General features: G+C 43.3%; 1 protein-coding gene across 3 annotated transcripts; it reads left to right on the top strand.

The window, feature by feature from the left end:
• The first annotated feature begins 1,288 nt into the window (after window positions 1-1,288).
• Window positions 1,289-21,810, top strand: LOC308332433 (lamin-B3-like). Of its 3 annotated transcripts, none has more exons than XM_080788334.1 (14): window positions 1,289-1,364; window positions 1,518-1,822; window positions 8,846-9,093; window positions 10,098-10,286; window positions 11,092-11,248; window positions 12,076-12,201; window positions 14,626-14,796; window positions 16,483-16,608; window positions 17,166-17,386; window positions 17,892-18,111; window positions 18,683-18,784; window positions 19,169-19,285; window positions 20,269-20,379; window positions 21,686-21,810. In XM_080788334.1, the coding sequence occupies exons 3-14, from the start codon at window positions 8,870-8,872 to the stop codon at window positions 21,719-21,721; spliced, it is 1,800 nt and encodes a 599-aa protein (XP_080644460.1). In that variant the 5' UTR covers window positions 1,289-1,364; window positions 1,518-1,822; window positions 8,846-8,869; the 3' UTR covers window positions 21,722-21,810. The 3 variants fall into 3 exon arrangements, with proteins under 3 accessions (XP_080644460.1, XP_080644458.1, XP_080644459.1); XM_080788332.1 differs by having other exon boundaries at window positions 18,677-18,784; XM_080788333.1 differs by lacking the exons at window positions 1,289-1,364; window positions 1,518-1,822 and adding an exon at window positions 6,772-6,829 and having other exon boundaries at window positions 18,677-18,784.
• Window positions 21,811-23,210: the final 1,400 nt, after the last annotated feature.

Below are 23,210 nucleotides of genomic sequence, written 5' to 3'. Positions count from 1 at the left end.
CAGACCTGATGTCCCCATCACAGGTAGGATGACGGGAATGTGCTGCCAATTTGTGCCAGTTTGATATGCAGTAGTGGTTCTCAACCTTGTTGTCGTTTGGTCGGGAAGGACCTATAGTCAAACAAAAGGTGAAGAAGCAGGGGGATCACTGCCATCAGTTTGACGCTGCTGTGTGTGTGTGTGTGTGTGTGTGTGTGTGTGTGTGTGTGTGTGTGTGTGTGTGTGTGTGTGTGTGTGTGTGTGTGTGTGTGCGCGCACATGTGTTTACATGTGTTTTAAATGTGCACTGCTGAGCCTGGTCAAAGAGACATTTCTGTTATGTTGAATCTTGAATTAGACACTGATGGAAATACCCCAGAAAGTTTCCCTTTCCAACTGGAATGAACCGTGATCTGTGTACTTACTACTCAAATGTTGCTAACCTGGGACTTTTATTTTATCATCTATATCATTTCCTGTGTTACTCATATATAACTGCCTGTTCATCTATTACCAACAGTGGTTGTAAAAGCATGGTCATTTCTGGATCCTATTGTCCTATTCTGCAGAACCTGTTTGCTTTTGATATCACTGACACTCACTCTATGATTCATTCAGAGAGGAATACATTTCATTGGAGAGGGAACTTATCAAGGCCCTTTTTTCACAACGTTGTCCTCACAATGTCTAATAAAATTACCTTTCAGAAAATAGTAGAGGCTATTATATACAATTGTTGGTTGCTTTTAATTATTCAGTTCATTATTAGTATTTATCTAATTATTTGTCAATTATCAGAATTATTTGTCATTGCCAAGTATTTGTACAAGGCATACAAGGCATTTGTCTCAACTATTTACTCAAAGATAAGCAAAATACAATATAAACGATAAACTTTATGCAATATATTGTACACTGTATATAGTGTAGACCATAGAGACTGATAGATCAACATAGCCAGAAATAAATATAAATTCTTGTTTCAGTGATAAATCTGACATCTACCCTATCTTTTTCATAAATGTTCTGCGAAGACCAACACATTCTGTGGGACCTTGAGAGGAAGAAATGTCTGGTATTTACACCTTCGCGCCGCATCGCTGGCAAACGGGTGATCTGCTATGATGACCGCTTCATTGTCAAGCTGGCATACGAATCTGACGGCATCGTTGTGTCCAACGACACGTACCGTGATCTCCAAGGAGAGAACCCGGAGTGGAAGCGTTTCATAGAGGAGAGGCTGCTCATGTACTCCTTTGTTAATGACAAGTAAATCATCTTCTGTCACTCACTATACGATGACCCTCTAGGTCGCCATGGGCCAACTTTGGACAACTTCCTGAGAAAGGTCCCAAGGACACCCAAGAAGCAGCTGTGTCCTTATGGTGAGGCCACTTCCATTATAATATAATTTTTCAATATCTGGTCTCAATCTGTATAATATAATATAAACTTGTGTGATTTTGTGTGCATTTTGTATTGATATATGAAAAAAATAAACAGCACTATAATGATCTCATAAATCTATCCTCATTCAGGGAAGAAATGCACTTATGGAATTAAATGTAAATTCCACCATCCAGACCGTGCCAACCATTCCCATTGCTCTCTCGCCGATGAGCTTCGTGAGAAGGCCAGGCAATCTTCATCAGCCCATAAACATTCTTTATTGGGTTCTGGTCCAGTGACTGCCAATGGCCTCTCTCTGGAGGAGGCGATGGCCCAGAAACTGACCCTGGAACAGTGGAGAGGCTCTTTGAAGAAAGGCCACACCAGTGAAAATGTTGTTCTGATCAAAGGGGCTCACCATTCCAGCAGGCGGCCAACATCTAGGAAAGAGAAGGTCAGTCAACACTCTCCTTCTGACATGGACTCTCTTTTCTCCTCTGGCTCTCAGGAGCAGCTGGACTCTGGTTTGGGTTCCATAGATATTCCACCAATTGAGACCTACTGGGACCACACTGATCACCGCTATGGAGCCAGTTACAGGAGCTTCCATCCCAACTTCAGTTCCAGGCCAACAGTACCCCTAAAAGTGCACAACATTGGTTCCCCTAAAAATACACCATGTAGTTGCTGCTCAAATGTTTCGTCCTCTTCGTGGTCCACAGGTGGCTTTCATCCCCATAGCCAACACCATAGCATGGGACTAGCCAGCACCCACCACCCAGACATAATGGCTTACACTCCTTCTCATTACTATGGCTATGGGGCATCTGTGTATCCAGTGAGCATGCATGCACACAGCCACCCAGGAGAATTCCAGCATAGCAGGGCTCAAGACTCTCTCCACCAGACCTACTGGTCAGATCCATTTCAGGGCTATCCTCAAGTTCTATCCGGAATGTCTGGAGAGAAGCCACACTGGGAGCCCTCCCATATGACACAACCAGGTCCTTGTGGAAAGGAGAGAGAGGATGTCCGAAAGAAGCTCCTAGCCATCTTTAATGCCTGTCTGGTAGACAAGGCCATGGACATGTTTCCTCTGTTGATGGATCCACAAATGCTGGCTGCTGAGATCCTGATGCTACAAAGTCAAGGCAGCTGAAATACGGTCAGAACATTGTTCCATAATAAGGTTGGACTCTGTCCAAAAGACTGTGTAAGTTGTCATGCCTGAATGGTATTATGGTGATATTGGTATCTCACGGTCACATTGTAGCAAATGCAGAGGTTGATGCAAATTGTATCTTTTCTGAATAATGCAGGGGAAGTACATTGTAAAGCTCCTGTGTTTTGGAGGGCTGGGGATAATGGCGATATGTGTAAACAACCATATGGCATGTTGCCATACAGTAATATAATCAATTTAAAGATTGAATTGCTTGTAATTTTGGCACCATGTGCCATTGCAGTTTGTGCAGCTATCCATATATCCATATTATTATTTATTTGTTTTATTACTGATTTTGCTGACCTTATGGTATTTCCTTTAGTACCCCCTTGGCTAAAATGTCCACACACAATGGCCAGATTGCTGTGACATTTGCTGAGCGATTTCATGCTAGTCCAGAGACTCCATGTGCAGAGCCTCTGAACTGTTGAGAGCAAGCGTTGTTGCGACTGTAGGCCGCAGATTACTATGAAAACCTGCTAAACCTGTCAGTCGATCCGTCCGTCACGCCACCAATCCCACCATATATGGCTCTCAGTCCATCATGCCTCGTGACACGTCACGCGACCATATATGGCTGTCAGTATGTCAGTATGCTTCGTGACACGCTCCATATATGAAGATCACAACACTGACCTCATTAAACCCTGGATAGCCATACATGGAGTCAGTCTGGATCATCACCTAGATCTGTATGTAGCCGGCCAGCAACTCTACATCTGACCTCAAACTCTTAGATCTCCATACATGGAGCTGGCCTGTTCTGACATTCCATAGGTTGATCCTTAATTCCCCACTTGTCCTTCCTCTTCGATGTCTCCTTTTGACTGATACCTGTCCATTCAAAATCTAGACGACCTGTTCTGACAATTCTATTGCGAATTGTGGTGCTCTCAGGTGGTCTGTGAGGGCATTCCACAGCCGAGGAGCAGCTGAGCAGAAGGCCCGGTCCCCATGGTCTTTTTTCCTTTGAGAGTGTTTGAATTACCAGAGCGGAGGTAATCATATATATTTCGTCCATTTGAAAATAGCAGATATACAAGCTCACAATGATTCGCAATGTGAGGCATTGTGAGCTTGTATATCTGCTATTTTCAAAAGCTTTTGTAGGCCTACACATTTTGAACTTGTGAAATGGGACTCTGCAAGACTACTTTTACTTCTTTAAATACATTTTGATGCCAATCATTTTGCACTTTTACTTGAGTGCACTTTGAATACCTTGATATGAAAAGGGTTGAAAACCAATGCTGTATTCAAACAACAGAAGTGTATATTTGCAGCCTACATTTGTAAATGTTCTGATGAATTGAAAATGGTGGACCCGCGCTGTTGTAAACAAGTATAATTCTTAATCATGCATGGTGACGACAGTTTTTGTATTGACTTTGTGCTTTCGTTTGAAATGTACCCATTCCAAGTGATGTATTTACTTCTGCTCCACTAGGCCTACATCTCAGTGCCAAATCTTTTACTTTTACTCCAATTATTTGAAAACTTAGTTACTAGTTACTTTGGAGATTCTAATGTTGATTAGAAAACATTATTAACCACTTCAAACGTATATGTTTCGGCCATTTGAAAATAGCAGATCTACAAGCTCACAATGTGTCGCAATGTGACGCATTGTGAGCTTTATCTGCTATTTAAAAAAGCTTTTGTAGGTCTACACATTTTGAACTTGTGAAATGGGACATTCTGCAAGACTACTTTTACTTGAGTGCATTTGACTTTCACTTAAAAGGATCCCTGGCTAATAAGACAAATATGTCTTAAAGCATTATACTTGCCCTCTATAACTAAAAATACCAAAATAAAAACACCTTAAATTTTGAATTTCTTTAATAAATAGATAATCTTTCACTCAATAGGAACTGTGGACGACACCATAAATTACACTTGTTTACAATAGGGTCCACCCTTTTCAATTCATCAGAGCATTTAGAGACATACTTCAGAATATCTTTATTGTCATTGTACAAGACAACAAAATTGATTTTTCAATCCAGCTCAGTGCATTTAAAACAAAAGACATAATACTCTATATAAATTACAAAAACAAACATTTAACGCATATTGCACAGTAAGTCCTTTTAGTCCATAAAGTGTCGAGTGTCAGAGTTCAAGTGTCAGTGTTAAGCTATGACTGCTCTGGGGTAGAAACTGTCCTTCAGTCTGTTCGTCCTTGCCTTGATGACCCTATAGCGCCTCCCTGAGGGCATGAGCTGCAGCAGGTGATGACCTGGGTGGGATGGGTCCTTGAGGATACTGTTGGCTCTCCTGCTACAATGTCTTTTGTAGAGGTCCTCCAGAGATGGAAGGGGACATGCCATGATCCTCTGGGCAGTGTTTATGACCCCCTGAAGGAACTTTCTTTCTGCCGCCGTGCAGCTGCAAAACCACAGGGAGATGCCGTAGATCAGTACTGACTCAATGGCACATCGGTAGAAGGACAGGAGCACACTCTACATTAGGTCCATTTTCCTCAGCACTCTGAGAAAGTACAGTCGCTGTTGACCTTTTTTCTGGAGCGCAGTGGTGTTAATTTTCCAGGTCATGTTGTCCGAGATGTTCATGCCCAGGAACTTTAAGTCTGAGACCCTTTCCACCTCCTCTCCATTGATGTGGATAGGCTGGATAGGCTGAATATTCTTCCTCCTGAAGTCCACTAAAGCTCCTTGGTCTTGGAGGTGTTGAGAATGAGGTTGTTCTTTTCACACCATTCTGACAGCACTTGCACCTCTTTCCTGTACATACAAATATACACAAAATCAAAAACATAAAAGAAGGTAAACTGGGAAAAAACGGAAACAGTGAGGGGAAAAGCGGTGAGGGGGAGGGGATTCCAATTGCAGCCGTCCGTATAGGTGCCCTTTGAGAGCAGTTTTGAAGGAGTCAAGGGATCCACCTGTCTTAATGACTGTTGGTAGGGCGTTCCACATTTTGGTGGCATATGAGCAAAATTAAATTAGTCCCTTGTTTGTGCTGAATCTGGGTTGCACATGGTTTGTTGAAGCCCTCTGGTGTTGTGGGTGTGGTCATGTCCATGTGTGGTCCAGCCCTATGGAATATATGGAATGCACATGCTAATGCTTTAAAGTATTTAAAATATTGCTTTGATGCTCATATTAACCTTAGGAAGTATTAAGTTGTTTCGTATTAGCATATGCATTCCAGCAAGCTTCTCTATTCCGGGTGGCAGCCGGAAAGTAGACGGCACCCGGGAGAAGTAGGTTGGCGCCCCAGCCTGTGTCTTCCGTGAGGAAGAAGCCCAACAAACCCACGGTGAGGCCTTTAGGAGGGCCATTCAAGCCTCAAGCGGAGCCTGCGGCACCAACAAGGGCAAGGTGGAGCCTGCGGAACCGTTGCGGCTTGAGAATCCACCATTCCTGAATAAAGTGCCTGGTGCTAGGAGTCTGGTGCAACGCACAGGGCCTGACCTGGTGAGAGCAGGAGTGGACTTGGTGAGACGTAGGAGGGGCCCGGACAGGAGTCAAGTAGTCAACCCACAGAGCCTAGTCCTTCCACGCGCCAGAATGGTACCTCCCAGTCCCGGCAGAGTAGTTCAGGAGGAACGGATTGTGTGGCCCTGGTTTTTCCCTAATGGGACTGATCGAGGGTAGCTACTGGGACGTAGGTCGGGACTTGATCACCCCGGCTGGGTCTGGGTCACCTGAGTGAGGGGTATTGTTGGGAGACCTGAAACCCTGATGACCTTGGGATACATCACTGAGGATACGTCCCAGGTGCATCCATGTATGTATGTATTTTGTTATATTTATCAAATAAATAAAAATATTTAAGTTGTTTTTATTTTAGTTGTAGAGGGCAATTAGGTTAAAATGTTTTAAGGCATATTTGTCATATTAGCCAGGGATCCTTTCTACATACTGTGAAAGAAAATATGATTGATTGAAATTAACAGTTTGCAGAATTACAGTACATTTCAAGCACTGCAACTCAATACAAAGACTGAGTGGACGACCCAATAAAGCATTAAACTTGTTTACAAGAGGGTCCACCAATTAATCAACAATCAGTCAATTTCCTCCACGCACCTGCGTCGCCCTTTAAATGCAGTCTCGTGTTGGTGACGTCCCTTCTCCATCCAGTCATCTGCTCCTCTCTCTGTATCAGCTGAGCTGATCGAGTGTATGCTACTGTGCTGAGTGTGCTCCTACACCGGCCTCTACAATAATAACAACCACAGCGTTTCTGTAGCCTACAACTGTTTCTGTGAGTAAATTAAATTCCACAACACACCATCCATCAACATAATATTGATTGATTAATTTCAGCCGCGTGTTTTGTTTGCGTGTTAAAAGAGGCTTTGATTGTTTGGTGTCGTGTTTGTAAACGTGCTCTTAAGAGTCTACTCTGCTGCTCCAGATTTGCTGTTGCAACGAATGAATATCGATTCACTTGTTCTATCATTATCAAACCGGTTGCCGCAAAATGTTAAGTCGCCCTTCGGAGTCTTTGTGCAACGTATTAGTCCATATTTTCCCAATAAGAGAGGTGTTTTAATCACGTCTGTGTCGGAATCTGTCGGACGTTCTCAATGGACGGCGGTGACTCGAGGGGGCGCGTCCGGTGAAACCCGGAATTAAACTCGTTGTAAACTGGTAAATGCGTCGTTCGAACACAAACGGGATTAAAACGCATATATATTAAATGTGGAATAATACATTGCATAAAGACTCCGACGGGTGAGACAAGTTAACATTTTGGGAAACCGATTAAGCACATATATGAATATGATAATGTTCATGCACGGAGAAGCAACGGGCTGTACTCTTACTGGTGACGGTGCACTATTAAAGCACTGGCGGAGTGTCGGACTCATCATATCGCCAATGCTAGCCGCGGGTTAGAGCACTAGCATTTCGTTTTGGGTTTGATATAGAGTAGAAACTCAGCGTTATTAATTTGTTTGTTTTGAACACATTCTGATGTTCTAACCTGCGTTTTTTTTGTGTGTGAAGTGAACCGCTGCCGGTTTGAAGTATTAACAGTTTGCAGAATTACAGTACATTTCAAGCACAACTCTATACAAAAACTGTTAACTGGCGACCCAAGCATTACACTTGTTTACAAGAGGGTCCAGCTTGTTCAATTCATCAAAACATTTAGAGACATACACTTCTATATAGCCAAAGAACGGAACAGGAAGCCTTGTGTGAACACAAGGCTGCTGTACTTTATACCTCATTATGCTACTAAGCATTTTAAAGTATGGTGCCCCTTTTGGCACCCTCTGTTACCTTTTCTGAATTTTGGACGGTGGTAGCCTATAGGGTCCCTCGTAGTTTATTCCACTCTCCATAGGACGCAGATTTACCTACTCTCTGTTCACGGAGACCTGTGCCGTCGCTTGATGTTTCAGAGAGGACTCAAAATTTAAAATACTTAAACGGCAACTCCAATTAGTGCTCTTTCGCACACGTTTCTGTTGTCTCCTATAGCTGTGTTCTGCATCTTTGAAACATCTCACCAACACTCAAGTGACGGCCCAGGTCTCCGTGAACAGAGAGTAGGTAAATATGTGTCCTATGGAGAGTGGAATAAGCTATGAGGGACCCTAGGCTACCGCCGTCCAAAATTCAGAAAAGTTAACCGAGGGTCCCGAAAGGGGCTAGGTATGAAGTACAGCAGCCTTGTGTTCATACAACAGAAAGATTGGGTATTGGGTAAGACTGACGTTATGCATCTTTCAGGACCTTTCACTGCTTAATCTCAACCATTACTATATGGCTCTGGTCTCAGCCACCGCAGTGTATTTGTTGACATTCCGTTTCTAAGTTGAATGTTGCCACTACTGTTGGAGCAGCCATAAACTACACGGGTTCACCCCAATGTTCTGGGCATCTTTGTAAAGTTAGTGTTAGTAAACAGCAAGTAAAAGAGTAACGTTTGAGCAGACTAACATTAGTCACTCTTACCATTCAATGTAGTAGAAGACCTGCAAGTTTACACAGATGTCTTCTCCACCTACAGGAAATAAGTTTGCTGCGACCATGAGACCCGTTTCTGAATTCGTCTATAGCCTATACATTTTCGCCATTTGAAAATGGCCGATCTACAAGCTCACAATGTGTCGTACATTTTTCTCAAGTAAATGTTTAATTCCGGCCTTTAACTTGTAACAACTATTTCTACATTGCAGTATTGATACTTTAACTTAAGCAAGAAATATGAGTACTTTTTTCCACCTGTTCTTTTTGTGGTGTTTTGTGGTGGAACCGCTTGCAGGTGTAGCACCATCGTCATCTCAGCATGGCCTCCTCCACCTCCACCCCGCTCACCTCCAGCGGCCGCTCTTCGCGCTCCGCTCCCCGGTCCTCCGGTGGCCGTGCGTCCTCCCATTCCTCCCCATCCGGCACTGGCACCGGGACCAGCCCGGCTCGTCTCTCCCGAGTCCAGGAGAAGGAGGAGCTGCAGCACCTCAACGACCGCCTCGCCAACTATATCCAGCGCTCCATCGAGCTGGAGAGCCAGAGGTGGGATTGATTGAATACTGAGAGGCAGAGGTTGGATCCATTGGAAAACTAGAGTTGTGATCGGGGCCGATCACATCATTTTCAAATTATCAGAATCTTATTGGGAGCAAAAGAAACTTGATCGGGACATCCCTAATATAAATATGTCCATATCATGATATTTGACTGGATATTGTACTATTGTGATATGGCATAAGTGTTCTATATATCAAAATTGGTAGATAAAGACTCAAGTCTCAAAATCAATTGATCGGGAGCTAAAAAAAAACGTGATCGGGACATCACTATTAAACTTTAACAGTTTGCAGAAACAGGAAAGTTCAATACAAGGTCTGCTAAGATGATTAAAACCTAAGAAAGCACTAGGATTGTGGTCCTTCATATTCAATTCATCAGAACATTTAATGACATACAAATATACAGTACTATGCCAAAACAGTTGTAAAACTTTTTTCTTACAGGGGCCATTTTAAGGGCTCTTTGAGAGCTGTTTTGAAGGAGTAGGGATTCGCATTCATATACGACTGGAATCTACCTTTTTCTGACATGGGAGCGAAATTAATTTAACCCAATTGTTTCAGTAAAATCTGGGTTGAACGTGATTTGTGGAACTCCTCTGGTGTTGTGATTGTTGGTGGCGTTGAGGCTTTAGGAAGTTGTTGGACAGGTACATGGGTGTCAATGAGGTGTAGTGTTGTGTATCTTGTAGACCAGCCCCATTGGAAGTTACTGTACTCTGTCCTCTACACTAAAGGCCTATTCATCACTCCAGTTTTAGGTGATAACTTATAAGGTGACCACTGAAAACTACAACATGATGTCATGCCAACTCGCTGCTCACCCGAAAACATCTTTCTTGTTTACCGTTTCAGTGGTCACCTTATCACCTAAAAATAGAGTATGAATAAGCCATCTTGACCTATCAAAATGAGCAGGTGTGAGTTTTATATTAGGAGTGAGGCCAAGCAGTAGAATGGAGTGACCAGTTTGTTTTTGCATGTCAGGTCGGCCATGGTGCTGCTCCTCGATGAGACTGAGGAGTCCAAGATCCGGCAGCTGAGCACTGTGCGGCGGCTCTACGAGACCGAGCTAGCCGACGCTCGCAAGTCCCTGGATGAGATGGCCAACGAGCGGGCCCGGCAGCAGCTGGAGGTCGGAAACCTGTCCGAGGAGCTCACCAAGCTCAGAGCCAGGTGACCGATTCTACGAATGTATTATTAACCGTGCAAATGGCACGTTCCATCAATCCATCCGTGAATCTTCAACTGCTTATCCGGAGGGCAACAGCTCCTCTCCACACCACATTAGTAACTTTCAATGTTCCATGAACTAAATGTGATGAACAACGTTACATTATTAAAAAATCACACCCGTGTGAAGTAAGTGGTGCAACTCCGTGTGGGGGTCCCGGGGAGGGGGGGGGGAAGGAAGGAAGGAAGAGGGAGTTCCAGACCCAGGGTGCCGGCCCGATTCCGGCGAGCCGCCCCATGTCCGAAACGGTTGAGAAATGACAGTTACGGTGTGGGGTCCCTCTACTGTACTGTACTGTCACACCCAAAATCACCATATATACAGTTAATATGTGCGTGTGTGTTAGGTTGCGCAGGTGGTGAAAAACAACCATGCTGTTTTCGTGCTCATACCCAGCCAGCCAGGCAGGAACTCACACACATGAGGTTGCACCACTTAAAAAACTACGTTTTTAACAGTTTGCAACCAAAAAAAGCACATTGGTACGATTTATACAAATGGTGCTAAAAGGATAACACAAAGGTTTCAACTAAATAAACAGGACCACAATCCTGCGTGTTTAGTTGAAACCTAGCCCTGGAACATGCCCACCGTGTGACTGTGAACCATGGCCTTGGATCAAGACAGACCAGGGGGGGGGGGGAATAACCGAACCGGTTCAACCCCGGTGGCAAATGGGCCTCAGTCTCTTCACCAAAAATGGCCGATTTACAAGCTCACAATGCATGTTTGTTTTTTTCCCCTCAGGAACCAGAAGAAGGAGTGCGACCTGGCTCATGCGCTGACTCAGTGGAGGAATCTGGAGGAAGCGTTCAACCAGAAGAAAGCTGACTACAGCACCCAGCTAGCGAAGACCAAGAGGTTGACCGCTGACGTTGATGAACTCCAAGCTCAGCAGAAACATGTATGTATGCCTTCAACTTTACCCATGCCAGTTAAGCTAGCTTGTAGTGTTGGAAGCAGTGAAGCATAATGTTTACCTGGCAAAATAGGCCAATATTTGTATAGTGATAATGGTTGAAAACAATGGGGTCATACTGTACTTCACTAGACTGTTCAGTTCATCTGCATTTCTCTGTTTAACAGGCGTAGGACAACTTATAACTTGGATAGATGGATCTTTATTGTCGTTGTAACAAACAATGTACAACAAAATTAAAAGTGCCAACCAATAAGTGCATCGGATCACAAAACAACAAAGCTAAAAATATTAAACTAAAACAACAAAACAATGTCTGTACTTCTGGTTATTGCACAACCCCTGTAGCACAAAGCATATTGCACAATAAACATGTAATTGCAACTCTTATTGCACAAACCCTTATTGCACTTAAGACAGAGTGCAACTACCGCTGTGGGATAGAAGCTGTTACTGAATCTGCTGCTGGTCCCTGACTTGATCACTCTGTACCGTCTGCCTGATGGCAACAGTGAGTGACCGGGGTGGGAAACTTTCTAGGGAACACAAACCTGAAGGGAGAGTTTTGATGGCCTTCTTGAATGCATAAAAATGATCATTCACAGCGTCACTACACGGAAGGAAACTTGAACTGTCTGCCTTCCAGACGGTGTAGAAGTGTGTAGCGGAAATTACTTTACAGTAGTTTTAAACATTCTGAACCCATTGCCAACATTTATAAAGATGCTCTGTAATATAATTAATTGTATTGCGTTAGGTTTATTGATTGCGTTACGTGTGTGTGTGTGTGTGTGTGTGTGTGCGTGTGTTAGTTGGATGCAGTGCTGGCGGACACCAAGACCCAGATGAACTCTGAGATGCTGAGGCGGGTGGACATGGAGAACCAGATGCAGACGATGAAGGAGCAGCTAGACTTCGAGAGAAACATCGGCAAGGAGGTATGCCTGTCTGTCACCATTATTACATCGACTAATCGCAATTATTTAAGATAATCGCAGTTATTTTTGTTTCCATGTTGAAAAAATGTCCATACGAATGTCCATACATCAACAATAGTTGAGCTACAAGCTTACAACGCGTCACAAAGTGATGTGTTCTAAGCCAGGGGTTCTCAACCCGTGGGTCGCGACCCCTCAGGAGCTCATAAACTTATTATTCTATATATATATATATTTAGCGGGAAAATGGAAATTAAGAGTTTACATAGTATGTGGTGCATGCATAAACTTTTAATGATTATCTGATTTCAGTATTCATTTATTATATAATTTCTCTATTATTAAGCTTATGTTTGCAGTCAGTGCGGACAAAGCATTTCCGGGGTTCCCCAGCCAAAAACATTGAGAACCCTTGTTCTATGCCATTTTGTAAAAGAAAATGGAAAGAAAAAAATCACACCTGTGTGAACCAAGTGGTGCAACTCCCCTCTCTCTCTCTCTCTCTCTCTCTCTCTCTCTCTCTCATTAGAGACACAGCACTACCCCTCTCTCTGTTTCTGGCGCCCCCTACTGGTATAAATGAGTAACATACTCGTGCTCATAGACACAGGTACACAGGTACACGGACAAAGCTGGATGTAGAAGTGGTTGCACCACTTAATAAAGGTTCAGGACACGCCCCCGCCCTTTGTCATTTATTTGATCAGCATATCATTACTTTCTTTTTTTTTTAATACTGTTTTTATTAGGCATTTTTTGTATGACATCAGAATATTATCGACAATGATAATGAGTAGTTCGGTTCAATAAAATGAAAAAAATAACAGGCAATGTAAATGTTCCACATACAATACATAATAAAAAAGACATAAATGTGATAAACATGAAAAAAACAAACAGTTCAACAATGAGTTTAGTTTACAGACAAACAAAACAGACAACAGGACAGACACTCTTGCTCTCAAACTTTCCCAACATGTTGTTGTAAATTAAGTGAATTACAGACATTCTTTTTTAAATGATAAAAAATAAAATAAAGAAAAAACACTCTGTTCCTTTTCTTTTCCTTTTTTTTTCTTTCCAATTTTCTATTGTGCTATATCATTACTTTCTGAATCTACGTACGCCACAGAAAGCTGTTCACCTCGGAAATGTGACTTCTGAAAACAAAATGTAAAACTAGCTGTTGCAGGTATAAAAATACAGATTCCACAACTTCATGACATATTTACCCCTAAAACTGTACTTGTCGTTTACAAACAAGCCGTCAGAGATTCTATCCAGTGTGTAATTATTTTCCTGCCGTGCGAGAGGGCAGTTTCGCCGGGCATGGCTGCTCTGTCGGACCTGGGAGTGGGAGATGTGACACACACACACACACACACACACACACACACACACACACACACACACACACACACTTGCATGCGTTCTGCAAGTTATCTCCATATTACAGATGGTATGTGGTTGAATTGGCAGCAGTTAAAGGGCCATTCCTATTTATATTTCTATCCCATTTTGTAACCCATTTTTTCACCCGGTGCTCCTATCATTGCCTTGTATTTTTTATATTTTTTAATGTCATGCAAATTTGCCCAGTGCAGGCCTACTGCAGGCCTGGTTGACTAGATTTAGAAGACATGTTGATGCTCTTGCTACTGAAATGATCCATTATTTATATGGATAAATCTCTATTGGGGGGAGAAGGACGGCTTGTCCTGTCTGCTCGCTGCTAACATGCCTATTGGACAAGGACAGGTTAGGGGAGGGATTTAGTGAAGAGGGTATGCACATGACATCATCGTACCTGGAAGTTATGCGGGAACGCCCACTGCCCAAGGCCAGAAAACTACTTTCTGGCCTTGACAGCCCATTCATCCAAACAGAAAAGACCTGTCTGATTGCATTAAACGATGTTAACTCACCAACATTGCAGCTGTACGAAAAGCTTGAATTATCCTCTTTCTATCTGCAAAGTTTTTGTTTCATAAAAATCCACCATAGAAACGTTATGAGCTACTTTCTGTCAAGAAATGCCCTGCATTTGATTACGTTTCAGTGTCAGAGTTTGAAAGTGCTTGTTTTCAATAACACAACATTTTGCTGCCTCCTGCATTATGTGACATTTAGAAACGGGTGGTACGCAGGACTGTTGAATGATTTACTACGAGCGCTTCCAACAACTCCAACGCTCAATGTTTTGCCACTCAGTCTAGATTGGGGGGGCGTGTCCTGATGGGAAAATCATGCATGTGCATACTCTCTATTGCCTAAACTGTAATCATGGGCGCTACGCTCCCTCTGCCAACCTGGGGAGAGCCCTGAACTGAGCTCATGCTTCCTCCTTCAATGCATTTGGAGTGAGCCAGGCCACTTGTGGTAGGACAGGCCATTGCAGCATTGTGTGTGTGTGTGTGTGTGCAGGAGATCCACGAGATCCGGCGCAAGCATGAAAGCCGGCTGGTGGAGGTGGATTCAGGAAGGCGTGTAGATTTCGACACGAAGCTGGCCGAGGCCATGCAGCAGCTCCGCCAGGTGCACGATGTACAGATCGGCCAGTACAAAGAGGAGCTGGAACGCAACTTCAATGCCAAGGTACCTGAGACACACGCACAGTACTGCAACGTGCACACGCACACCTTCTCAAAGCAACGTTAAAGGACAACTTTGTTTTTTTTGTTTTTCAAATAAGGTTCATGTTTTAGGTTGAATGTGAAGGGGGAGGTGACAAACTGACATATTGAGCCTACACGAACGAGTAAGACGCGCAAACGCGGGAAGCGAACGCAGCTCGTACATATTTGGGTTTTGGACGTATAGCTGCTTTGGGGACTCCTTATATGGTGCCCCTTTTGTGCCCATATATGGAGCTGAGTGGACCTGGCCCCTTTTGTGCCCATATATGGAGCTGAGTGATTGCTGATGCAACACACTCCATATTTGGATAGCGGGACAGACAGACAGACAGACACACAGACATGATCTGCTAGGTCTCATAGTAAGTGCTCACTGCGTTCGCAAACACACAGTATTGATGATATGCACATGGCTGCCATTTTTTAACATCCATCTTTTACTTTCTCATATCAACCTAAAACCAAGTGCCTGACGTGTTTGGTTATATAGCAGACTTCCACGAGGTGCACACACGGCTGTCCTTACTTGTTGGAACGAGGCGAGATGACTTGGCCTTGCACACAAACGCGCATTACACTTTTCTTCCAGTTTCTTTTAACCCTCTCTCTCGTATGTTTCAGTTTGTTACCTCAACAATTATTTTTCTTAGCTCTTGTGTCAAGGAGCCACATGCAGCAGGCATTTTGTGCAGGAAAACATTAGAGCACAAGGCAGTGCAGTGAGCCGAGGCAAGATGGCAGTGACGGCAGTAAAAGAGGTAGAAGTCAATGTGACGCTGTGTTCACACTAGTGGCGACAAAGCAACACGCTTCGAGCTGTTTTCAATGGAAGTCGGTGACAAGATGCTACAAACTGATGCCTGGCACTTTATTTTCACTAAGACTTGACGGGCTAGAAATAAGTTGAGCTGGCTTTGACTTTTTTCAGTGCTCCAGTAACCTATACCCTTTTCATTTACACATTGTGGCTTGAGCAACGCTGGTCTTTTGGCCCAACTGTTCACACTGCATTTGCAAGTGACTAGATCGGATCTGTCACAGAACTTTTTGTTCAGACTGACAGCCTGAATCAGATCTGTGTCTATATCTAGATTGGAATCCAATTTGTTTAAATGAGTCTAAACACAAACTAGTCACATGGAATCCGATTTAGATCTGGTTACTGCGTTCAGACTGAAACGGATCTCCTGAAATTGGTTTTGAATTTGAAACCACCTCTGAATGTGGCTTAAGTCTAATTTGTAAAAATCTGATTCCATGTGACTTGTTTGTGTTTAGAATGGACTTATTTAAACCAATCGGATTCCAATTTGGATGCGACACAGATCTGATTCAGGCTGGATCTGGCTGCCAGTGTAAATGGGGCCTTAATGGGTTTAAACTTGGAGACAATGTAGCTGAAAAGGCGTTGGTTGTTGTGTTGTCGCCACTATTGTGAACGCCGCATTAAGAAGTGAAACCTAGGCCAGAGAGTCTGTAAAAGAAGACTGTATAATTTGTCTGTTTCCCTGCTAAAATGATCATATAAATCCTGTCTTGTCGAGGCCACAAATGTATTTTAGTTTTGAGTGTTTCAGAAGCAATCATCTCATCATCGCTGTGTATATATGCTGTATGTTTGCTTCCAATGCTCTGCGTACCGCAGCTTGAGAACGCCCAGCAGACTGCGTTGAGGAAGGGCGATGCCGTCAACGCCACCCAGGATGAATTGACCACAACCAAGGTCCGCGTGGAGACCCTCTGCGCACAGCTGCAGCTCTTCCAGAAAGAGGTTGGTGGCCTAAAGCAGGATAGACGGGAATAGTTGTACGTACGATGTTTTGCATAAAAATAATATCCCAGATTTACTAAGTGGCTGAGCTACTATGTCTAATAGGCTATAGCGTGCAAAGTATTTTAATTATTATTATTATTTAACCTGCACAATATTTTAGTTTTTTATTGATTTTATTTCTGTTATTGCTTCTATTATGTTATGCGTATGCAGAGAGATACTTGGGTTGTAAATGCATTTTTTAAAGTGTGATGGAGGGTATGCACGTGACATCATTGTACCCGGAAGTTATGCGAGAATGCCTACAGAGGTGGCAAAACGACTTTCTGGCCTTGACAGCCCATACATCCAAACAGAAATGTCCTATTTGATCGCATTAAACGATGTTAAACTCACTTTGCAACTCACTTTATGCATGCACATACCCTCTATTATCACTGAATACTTGCTTTGGCAAAAGGGGGGTAGGAGTTTAATTTTTATACTTCATCCTACTCCTTTTTGAACGTTTTTTTGAAATACAACTCATCCATTCTTGTGTGTGCACCTGTCAGAAAGCGTCACTGGAGGGCCAGGTCCAGGACTTGGAGCGGACCCTGGACAGAGAGAGGGAGCTGTGGAGCCAGAGGCTGGCCCAGAAGGAACTGGACATGCAGGGAATGCAGGCCAAGATGCTCCACCAGCTGGAAGACTACGAGAACCTGCTGGACGTCAAGCTGGCGCTGGACATGGAGATAAATGCCTACCGCAAGATGTTGGAGGGAGAGGAGCAGAGGTAATGACCTTTAACCCTCACCCTCTGGACATGGACTAGTTCAAAGCCATAGATTAAGACAGAGTTACGACAACTCCGTTCACTTCATGGGGTCAGTCCAATGGCGGCTCTTCTACATAGACTTCTATTGGCGAAGAGTGACAAAGTCCTGGACCGGAAGTTGGCAGAATGCACTGCACTCGTTCAACAGCCCAGCTTTAATGTTTTTTTAATAGTAATAACGTAAACATTACAGAGACTTTAGTCGTCACTGTACAATACTTTAAAACAGTTGTGTGCATGTTGCACACATGCCTAAAATTGCTGATATTTGCGCCACCCTCGTTGAAAACAATGTATTTCAAACTCCAGCTTGTCACACTCCAGGCTGCATGAACAGTGCTCGAGCACTCCATTTTCTGCCCCCTCAATGTCTTAACTGTCTGTACTCTAATGAGATCAATGCCTACCGGAAGATGTTAGAGGGAGAGGAGCAGAGGTATTGACATGTTCCCATGGCTTACAGACTGCAGCTGTCACCGAGCCCCGTCCAGCACTCGGCGGTGCCACGGACGCACGCTCACGCTGCGCGTAGGCTGAGGGGGAAGAAACGCAAGATGGAGGAATCCAGTGGAGGTACGCCAGCCTACAAGATGTCCACCAATTCCACGGCTTGCGGTCCCGTCAGTATTGATGAAGTCGACGTAGAAGGCAACTACGTCGTACTGAAGAACAACTCTGACGCGGTAAGATGCTCTGTCAACTGTCGTGTGGATTTTGCGCCGTATGGTTGCAACTTACTCCGTATGGTTGCAACTAGGGATGCACAGATATATCGGCCGATATTTTCCGTTATCGATCGGTATCTGCAAATAAAACTGACATTAACCGATGGCAGTAGCTGATATTTATCTGTTGATAAGCATACATTTTTGTGTCTGCTATGTTAGTGTGTTTATCTGCAGCCGACCAAGCTGTAGATTCTGAACTTGTATTTGTTTCCCTGGCACAAAAGGGGGAAATAAAAACTAAATAAGCGTATATCGGTTATCGGCTAAATTGATATTTTAAACGTCTGTATCGGCCAAGAATTTCCATATCTGTGCATCCCTAGTTGTAAATTGTGTCGTATGGTTGCAACATCTCAGCTACCGGGTCTCTACACTCTCCGGAGAGACTGAAGTTTGTCATCAGTTCTGGATGAATATGAATGTTGAAACGTAACATTAATAATCTGTTTTAGAAAAGAAGAAATGTATTGGGTTTATTTGTCTAGTTGGTGTGTTAACCCCTGCCTGCTGACATTTCCAGGAGCAGCCACTAGGGGGATGGGTGGTCAGAAGGACTCACCCGAGCATAGCAAACGTTTCCTTCCACATCCCTCCTTCCTGTGTCCTGCACGGAGGCCAGACACTCACTGTAAGTTCTACTGTACATTGTAGCCTACGGATGCTCACTGAGTAGTTTATTCTAAGTTCTAGAGTTTTCAACTCTTTTCATATAAAGGTCCATTATTTATTCAACATTTGAGCCACAGAACCTCGGACCCAAAACGTTGAATATGTTGTCCTTGGAATGATTTTGTCCACAATTCCATGCTGTATTGATGTTGGTACCATAGTAACATTGGTCTTCTACATTCTCTAATTGTGTAGACATCTTGTAAATTAAGTAATGCAGATGCTTAACAATAATTTAACTCTTTTGCATAATGGGGTTTAAGAATTTTGTTGTCGTATACAATTACAATAACTGTAATGCTTAAGAGTAAAGTGTGTGTGTGTGTGTGTGTGTGTGTGTCAGATCTGGGCAGCAGATGCAGAGGTGGAGACTGACCCTGGGAACATGGTCATGCAGGGTCACAAGAGCTGGGGTCCGGTCACTGATGTGAGGGTGGTCCTCCTCACCCCCGACCAGGAGGTAAGGTTAAAGGGACACTTCACCCTTTTTGCAAAAAAGGATGTTACTGACGTTTAGAAGATTTCGAATTCTTTCCTGGGGGTCTTTGTGGTTTTAGATTTTAGCAGTGAGCCCAGTGTCTCTGATGTCATCAACACTGGGCTCACTTACTTCCTGGACTACATCAAGGACTGTCTAAAGAGGACGAGACGCGAAGACCGTACGGGCGACGCCATGTTGCTCCATGGTGCTCCATATGGAAGGAAAGAAACATGCACAATGGGCTATATGCAGCCAACACTTCCGCGTTCAGCTTCCTTGGTCTCAACTGCGCATGTTTCTTTTCTTCCATGGAGCAACATGGCGTCGCCCGTATGGTCTTCGCGTCTCGTCCTCTTTAGACAGTCCTTGGACTACATATAGGAAGCTTAGAGAAAGAAGGGAAATGGTCACGTGACTGGGCTCCATGACTCTTTCATGGACACTTTCATGAATATATATCATTTTTTTGCAAAAAGGGTTTCATGACATTAATTAATTTGTTTTATCTTCACCCAAACAACCTGAACTTTATACATTCAGTGGATTTTCTGTGGTTTTCTGTGTGTTCTGAACCCTTTTGAGCTGCAATGAAAAGAGGCAAACGGGCCTCAACCGTGACATCAGCTGGCAAATCCCTATATGGGATTTGTGGAGTCTTACCTCACACTCCACAGGCAAATCAGAGCACTTGTTTGAGCCAGAAAATCTACTGAATGTTAAAAGTTCATTGAAAATTGAAAATGTATTGAAAATAAGACATTTCCAAAAAATGTCACAATCTCTTTAAAGTCCTATTTGTCACATATGCTTACTTATGCAAACTTTGTTCTCCTCATTTGACACATTTCTTGGAGCTGTGAGCCGTAGCCGCGATACGCTCGGGAATCATTTGTAGTCTGTCTAATCTAATTTATGTTAAAAACAAACCCGGATCGTATCTGCTCTTCTCTGCTTGCATCCAGGTGACAGCGGAGCGCCATGTGGTGTGTGCCCAGGCGACGGGTGAAGAGGAAACCGGCATGTTCCACGAAGAGTACATGGAGGGGCATGATGTACGGCATTTAAGGAGACCGGTAAGCACTATGCATACATGGACATAAATTACCCCTGTGCTCTGCTCTGGTGAGATATCCACTCGGATCAACATTACTACCGTAAAAGTAGTGGGTCGCACTCAGAGTGGCAAGAGTTAGTTGGAGGAGGAGGAGGAGAGAGAGACGGCGCTTGTTACACCTGACAAATATGTCACTCATCATTTCTTGTTTATTATTCTTTACATGTCAGATGAATGGACAAACGTTTCAGCTATCCAGCATGTAAATAATGTCAACTCACTCTTGCGACCCACTACTTTTATTAAGGCATGCACATAAAAGCCATCCAAACCAAAATGTAAACATAAGTCACATTGGGCATAAACTCATCTCTAAAGCCATACTTATCTCTTCCACGATGTTCGAATGCTACGTGTGTAGTTCGCCCCGTAAAGGTTGTTCGAATGCTACGTTTGTAGCTTTAGTTCCGCCCCGTAAAAGAAACTCATCTGCTCTTGAGATCAGAAGTATGTGTATGCAAACAATCACAGTGCGGCATTCACAAAAATCTATGGCCGGGGAGATGGCACAGTCGGAAAGGACATCAATTTTATTTTGTATTCCTTATCAGAGCTTCCGAGGTCGACTATTGGGCGGAAGCGTTTGAAAATTGTGGAAGTTCTATAGGCATTGTGGAAGTTGTATCTCGAGACTATTGGCATCAACAGACGGTCACAGACGGTGGTTGTTGGCAATTGAAATGTTGACCGTAGTTTCCACTGTGTTTACCATCCCCTGCTGCGTACTGTGAAGCCAAAGAAAAGGAAATCAATCTGTGACATGTGTTCTGTGTCTTGAGGTTAGTGCAGGGGGACAAGCAAGCACTCTGATATATGATAGGTGAGGAGGACTGGACTTCCTGCCTTGTATGCATATGAGCTGCTTGGCTTTGCTTAATGCCAATTTGAAATGTCTAGTCGCAGCATGCATTGTCCCAAATGAAACTCGTCAAATGAAACTGGTCCAGTGTACTAGATTTTCCTTATAAATGTCAGTTTAGTTGAAAAAAGTCAACAGAACTAACTCATTCCATGTGATTTTATTATCTTATATTCCATGCATTAATTTGTTGTCAATCAATAACCGACCTCTGACCTCTCCCCCATGCTGTGCTGCCTGTGCTAACTTAATGGTCATTGCTTGTCAATCAGTCCATGTTGGCGTTTATTTAGTTTTAGTCATAGTCTTTTTTTAATTGCAGTTCAGTTTTAGTCATCTGAAATGTTTTTTTGTCGTTTTAAATCAACACAGGTCCATGTGTCTAATGTGTTGTGTCTTTTTCTAGGATTCATCTGCAGAGGCGAGCTGTACCGTTATGTAACATTACCTGGACCCCGTTCCACATCCCACTGAACCATTAACTGGACCCCCTTCCGGCTTCCAACTCGCACTGAACCTTTTTACCTGGACGCACTGAACCTTTTAATAGATGTTGTTTGCATAATAATAATAATAAAGATTTTTCTAACGCAAATGCAGTTGTTAAAATGATATTTATTCATCCATTGTCTTGCTGCTTCATTGGAACTGCAGAGTTGTAACGGATTTAGTGGCATCTTTGTGAAAACCTTCTCTGAACACAAATATTCGCCGCAGGAAGGTTGGACATGCTTCACTGTCTCCTTCCACAGGAAATGACACGAGTGTGATTTATTGTAGTCTGGAAGCGGGTTCCACTATATTCTCTGAGATGGTAATTAAACAGGATGGTGACGTTATCGTTTTAAATTCACGGCTTTCATCCTTTTTTTGTGTCCCTTAAAGCTTCCACCAGGAATAATGTATTTTAATTTGACAATGTTCATTAATTTATCAAAAACTAAGTTTGTAGGAAACTTATAAAAGGCTGTTTTAGGTATTCCATTTCCTTCACCTCAATGTCTTGGCAGTAAAAAAACAAAACGGTTTAGCTTCATGGCTTGTTCAAAATGGCTAAAGCTGCCTACATAATCCCTCAAATGTCTTCATCATCCTTGGGTTGTAGACTGGGTCCATTTAGAACTACAAATGGAGGGTGGATCCATTTGAACTACAATCATGGAGGTTGGATCAATTTAGAACTACAACCATGGAGCTTAGATCCATTTAGAACTACAACCATGGAGGTTGGATCCATTTAGATAGAACTACAACCATGGAGATGTGGTAACGCACCGATACTGTGGTTAATAGACCAAAAATGGAAGAAACCCCACTATGTCAGGAACGAGCAGGATGAATTAAAGTAAACCAACTCCTTGCAGAATGAATAATAATGAAACAATTTATTAACCGTGTGCACAGAAAAAAATGAAAATGAGCCACAAAATAAATTAAGAAATAAAATTGGCTTGTGTTCACATAGGCCTACGTGTACATCTTCTCTTGGAATCAAGGAATACAACAAAGCAACCTGCATAATAGGACTTAATTAATTTCAACATTCATCCGTTTCAATTGCATTTTCTATTAATCATTTATGTATCGATCATCTTTTCAAAATAAGATTTAATCTCTGGCAATGTTGGCCCGATCCATGACAAACTTTGCACACACACTCCCTGGATGCCAACGACGAACCTCTGCCCCAAATATTCCTCAACGGCCTGTTATAGCGCCACCATGAGGCCGATTTAGGCAAAACACACGTCCGTTATCAGCTAATCTCCAGCACCGTTGGCCCAATCCATGCCAAACTTTGCACACACACTCCCTGCCCCTGGATGCCAACGATGAATCTCTGCCCCAAATATTCCTCAACGGCCTGTTATAGCGCCACCAGGAGGCCACAACCTGACCTGCCCTGGTGGAGACCTGTGCCGATTGGCACT

Source organism: Protomyctophum bolini (assembly GCF_963924005.1).
Source record: "Protomyctophum bolini genome assembly, chromosome: 17".
NCBI classification, from domain to species: Eukaryota; Metazoa; Chordata; class Actinopteri; order Myctophiformes; family Myctophidae; genus Protomyctophum; species Protomyctophum bolini.
The sequence above is the reverse complement of the archived record's forward strand: the minus strand, read 5'-3'. Positions and strand labels throughout refer to the sequence as shown.